We start from the raw sequence: 4,557 nt of genomic DNA, 5'->3' as shown, positions 1-4,557 counted from the left end.
CGCCGGTCTGAACGAGATCCCTGGCACTGACTTCCACAGGGAGGCTGGGAGCGGTGTTGGGTGCTCGGGCCCAAGACTGGCCTGTGGGGCATGTCACCGGGACTCCCAGGCGGTTTGATTGCTTGTAATCCCTGGCAAATAGGCTGGATTCCCCTGGTCGCGGGGGCACAGGTGGGCTGTTAGCGCCAAGACAGCCCTGACCGGCTGGGGCAGGATGCAGCCAAGCGTGGAAACGAAGGTGGCAGAATCGATCGTCTCTTTTTGCTCCGTTCCCAGTTCCCTCCCTTGAATGCTCATCCCGGCGGAGCCAGCGCCCAAGCCTCGTGCAGGCAATTGTCAAGTGCAAGGAGGTTTTCCAAGCAGCTCGGCACCCCGTGGCTCCAGGCCGGGCTTCCGGAGGAGCTGGGCACTGGGCAGTTTGGCCGATCTCGCTGTTCACTGAAGTGTCCAAGTGGAAGCTGAGTCCTTTTGCCAGGCTGCCTCGCCTGCGTGGGCTGGGCCCGTGGGAAAGGCTGGAGCAGCAGGCTCTGTGCTGGCCAGTCCCTCCGCAAGCAGAGAGAAAGGGGTGCCGGCAGTCCCGAGGGCGCTTTCTGTGAGAGCAGCCGGAAAAGGCAGGGTCCAGCTAGGCCAGAGGGAATGGGATCAATGGGGAGAGGATAGAGGTGTAGCCAGCAAGGACTGGCACCCCTCTCCTAGCGCAACGTCAGAGCTGGGCACGGGGAGGCTTTGGCACCGCTCACAACTACCCTGTGGGCTCGGAGCCGGGGGCTCCAGGGAGGCCGAGGGCTTCTGGCAAGCGCTGGGGAGAGACGGATCCACCGGTATATAAGCCGTAGCACCAAAGCATCCCCAGGAAGGATGCAACGGAGGAGCGTGGACTGCTAACTGCCAGAGAAGCTGGGCAGCTGTGGGCCCACTCCTACATGCACACGCAAGGGCACATGCGTGCACATGCATGTGCACCAGCACTAGTGTCCATGCTTCGCTCTAGCAGCCCTGTTCTGGTGGTCACGTTCGGTGGAGCTGGGGGCGATGCTGTGGCAGCGCCACGTGGGGAGGGGTTGCTTTTTACTTTGCTTTGCATCACCTAGCTGAGGATTAGCCATCAGCAAGCAAGAGAGGCCTGGTGCAGTCCCCACCAGCCCCTTCGGGAGCCTGTCCACAGGGAACAGTGTGTGGCCCAGGGCTGTGGCTGAAGCAGGGCACGGAGGAGCATCCGTGACTCTCCCCCCACACCTCCTGTCCTTAAATGTGTTTTTCTCTCTGTCTGATTTAACCCTTCCCAGCTCTGGAGCCTTTCCCTGAGTCTCAACTGCCCCCCTGCCGTAGGCCCTGCAATGGGCTCCCTGCTTGCGGCCACCAGTTCCCAAGTCCAGCAAGGTGAAAAGGACAACGTGAGATTTTTCCGCTGGGAGAAACACGGAGGCACCGGCAGGAGCCGAAGGGTGAGTACCTGGGAAGCAGCGTCGGGGTGGGGATAAGGCTCACTTGGCCCTGGGGCATCTGCATGGGTGCCGTGATGAACCCACCTGCACGGCAACCCCATCAAAGGCACTGTGCTGGGATGGGGAGTGTCGTTCACTCGGCTTTCTCGTTTCCTGTGCGAATCCTGCTGGGCGGCGGTGCTGCGAGCGGCCACGTTCCTCCCCAGAAGTGGCTGCAAGGGGATAAGCGCGCCCATGCAAGCCGGACCATTGTCAGCTTCCCGCGATGGATGGGGTGGAGCCGGCCAGCGGACGCCCTTAGCTCTTCGGGAATATCCATTGCCTATGCCCTTTCTCCCCCCTGCACGATCCTACAGGCCTCCAGCCTGTCCCCACCCCACTCTTTGCCGGTGCAGCAGGATGGGTGCTGAGCTGTGGGCCAGGTGCTGAGCCGGCCAAGGTCACCATCACCTCCACGTGCTGCACCTGCACAGCTGCTGATAACAGGCCCCCGCGCTATCAACAGTGCCGGGGGGCCATTGCAGTCACCTGCCTGCTGAGAGCAAGATAGCGCTGTTCTCCCGGCTCCCCCGTGGGCACCGATAACCTTGGCCAAGGTCAGATCGATGTGCTGCCGCGCCGGGGAGCAGGGCTTTCATCAGCGCTGCCTGCCGCCTCCCTGCGCTGGCAAAGCAAGCAGGCTGGAAAAATGCAATCAGCCAGGCTCTTCAGGCTTGAAATGAGGCCTGCCAGGGGGCCCACTTGCCCTGGGCTCGGCGCTGAGAGCGGCTGGCCCCTCGGCTCGGTGTGCTCCTCGGCCCCAATCAGCATGGAGGCCGCAGGGTGCCTGGCAGTGCATGAAGAGGGGGGCTTGAGCGCTCCTCGGGGAGGTGGCCGAGAGGCTGCTCCTTCCCACGCCCGCAGCACCAAACCCTGCAGGAGGCAATGGAGCGTCCTTGGAGTGCCCCATTGCTGCTTCACCGCTGTCCCGGGATGCAGGCAGGCCCAGCGAGCAGCTCATCCCTCGGGGGCTGATGGTAGCAGTATAAACCCGCCTTTGGGCTCCGTGCAGTCCCCCCTGCCCGGGGTGCACGCCCAGCGATGTCTCCCACTGTCTCCTTCCCACTCTTGTATCTGCTCGCAGCCGCTGGCATAGCTGCTCCGGGGGTCTGTGGCTCAGCACTCTGGTTTTATGGCAGCGTCTGCAGGAGATATTCCCCGAAGCGCCCAGGCAGGAGGAGGCAGCTCCTTAGCCTGGCCAGAGGGCAGAGCAAAGCCCCTCGCGCTTTGCTGGCTCAGATCTCCCCTGCCGTGCCGCCCCAAACGGAGGTGCCGTGAGCCAGGGGCGGCGTCCCCGCTGGGCCTGCAGTGAGCTGAGCTCTGCACAGTCTCATCTGCCAGCGGCAGACCCGGGGAGCTGGGCATGAAGGGCTCTGAGGCATCTGCGTCACCGCAGGTTTCCTCTCCGAGCTGCGTGGGTGTTGGCAGGAAACCTCTGCTCTGTGAGCATGTAGCTGAGAGTGCAGCCGGGCACCACCCCCAGCCGGGGGGTCTCGGGCACAAATCCCCCCAAACGGCCGGCATTCGGCTTCATGGCAAGAGGCTCCCGGGTCCCCCATGGAGGGGAACGCTCCAGGCTGGAGCACGTGCAGCGCGGGGCGGTGGCTGGAGCACCGCTGGTGGGGTCCGGGGCTGGCGGGGACAGGGGAGCTCAACAAGCCACGCTGTGCCCAAGTGACTCAGCTGTCTGTTCTCCCCTCAGGAGCCTCCTCTCGGCCTGGCCCCAAGGGACGCCCAGATCCCGGTGCCCAAGGAGCTGCCCTGGCGCCTTTAACAGCCGTTTACCGCATCCTCTCTCGAGCCCGAGCAGGGCTGGTGCTGCACACAGTGGAGAAAGGCCGGCAGCACTGCTCGGTCCCAGGGCCGCAGCTGGCGTGGAGAGGGGGGACCGGAGACCTGCTCTCTCGCAGCCTGTGCCCGGACCCACAGCCGCCTGGGGCCCGCATGTGTGCACAGGGATGCGTGTGCATTTCATGTACTGGGTGCACGTGTGTGCAGGCACACAAGTGCACGTGGGAGTCCGTCTGTTTGTACACGCACACTCACCGCCCCCCGATCCGCGGGCAAGCCTGGGCACTGAAGGCAGATGGGATCTGTCTGTCTGCTGCTTCTTGACCCCACCTTGAAGGCCTGGGCACCTGGTGTGGGACCAGGGGGTGGGAGCGGGGCTCCGGGGCAGGGCCGTGTCGCTGGTTCCCAGCCCTTGGGAAGGGACGGGCTGCAGCTGTGGGCTCCCCTGAGTGCCAGGGGCCAAGGGGCGGGGGTCCCGGGAGAGTCTCCACCCGGGTGCTCTGTGCACCCCTGGGAGCTGCTTTCCCTTCAGGCTCCCTGCGCTGGGCGGGGGGAGCCGGCTGTGCTGCCCGATGGCAGTGTGGGACCCCCTTCCCCTGTGCCACATGCTCACCCATATCCCCCTGGCTCCTCGCCCGGCAGTCGGACACGGCCCATTCTGGCTCGGCAGCCCGAGGCAGCTGTGTTCGCAGGAAGCTTCCCACGGGAACAGCCAAGCCGCCCTGGAGCGTGGCGGGGGGGCCCGGGCAGAAAGCATTCCCCTGCATGTTGCACCCCCGTCGCTGACCCACCCACCCCATTCCTGGCCAGGCCCTCCCCTGCTCAGGCCTCCCCCCAAACTCCTTACGCACAAGAGAAATGTACTCTGTCCAAGTTTGCAGATGACACAAAGCTATGGGGAGAGGTGGACACGCCGGAGGGCAGGGAACAGCTGCAAGCAGACCTGGACAGGTTGGACAAGTGGGCAGAAAACAACAGAATGCAGTTCAACAAGGAGAAATGCAAAGTGCTGCACCTAGGGAGGAAAAATGTCCAGCACACCTACAGCCTAGGGAATGACCTGCTGGGTGGCACAGAAGTGGAAAGGGATCTTGGAGTCCTAGTGGACTCCAAGATGAACATGAGTCGGCAGTGTGACGAAGCCATCAAAAAAGCCAATGGCACTTTATCGCGCATCAGCAGATGCATGACCAATAGGTCCAAGGAGGTGATACTTCCCCTCTATCGGGCACTGGTCAAACCGCAGTTGGAGTACTGTGTGCAATTCTGGGTGCCGCACTTC

At 63.7% G+C, this 4,557-nt stretch overlaps 1 protein-coding gene across 1 annotated transcript in view; it reads left to right on the top strand.

Moving 5' to 3' along the window:
• HRH2 (histamine receptor H2) overlaps window positions 1-4,173 on the top strand; it is a 14,398-nt gene extending 10,225 nt beyond the window's left edge. The window contains exons 3-4 of the mRNA XM_006037826.3: window positions 1,287-1,445; window positions 3,187-4,173. Coding sequence (XP_006037888.1) covers window positions 1,287-1,305 — 19 coding nt within the window. The 3' untranslated portion in view covers window positions 1,306-1,445; window positions 3,187-4,173. The remainder of the gene's footprint in view (window positions 1-1,286; window positions 1,446-3,186) is intronic.
• The last annotated feature ends 384 nt before the right edge of the window (window positions 4,174-4,557 follow it).

This window comes from Alligator sinensis, unplaced genomic scaffold (assembly GCF_000455745.1).
Source record: "Alligator sinensis unplaced genomic scaffold, ASM45574v1 scaffold1170_2, whole genome shotgun sequence".
In the NCBI taxonomy this organism is placed as follows: Eukaryota; Metazoa; Chordata; order Crocodylia; family Alligatoridae; genus Alligator; species Alligator sinensis.
The sequence above is the reverse complement of the archived record's forward strand: the minus strand, read 5'-3'. Positions and strand labels throughout refer to the sequence as shown.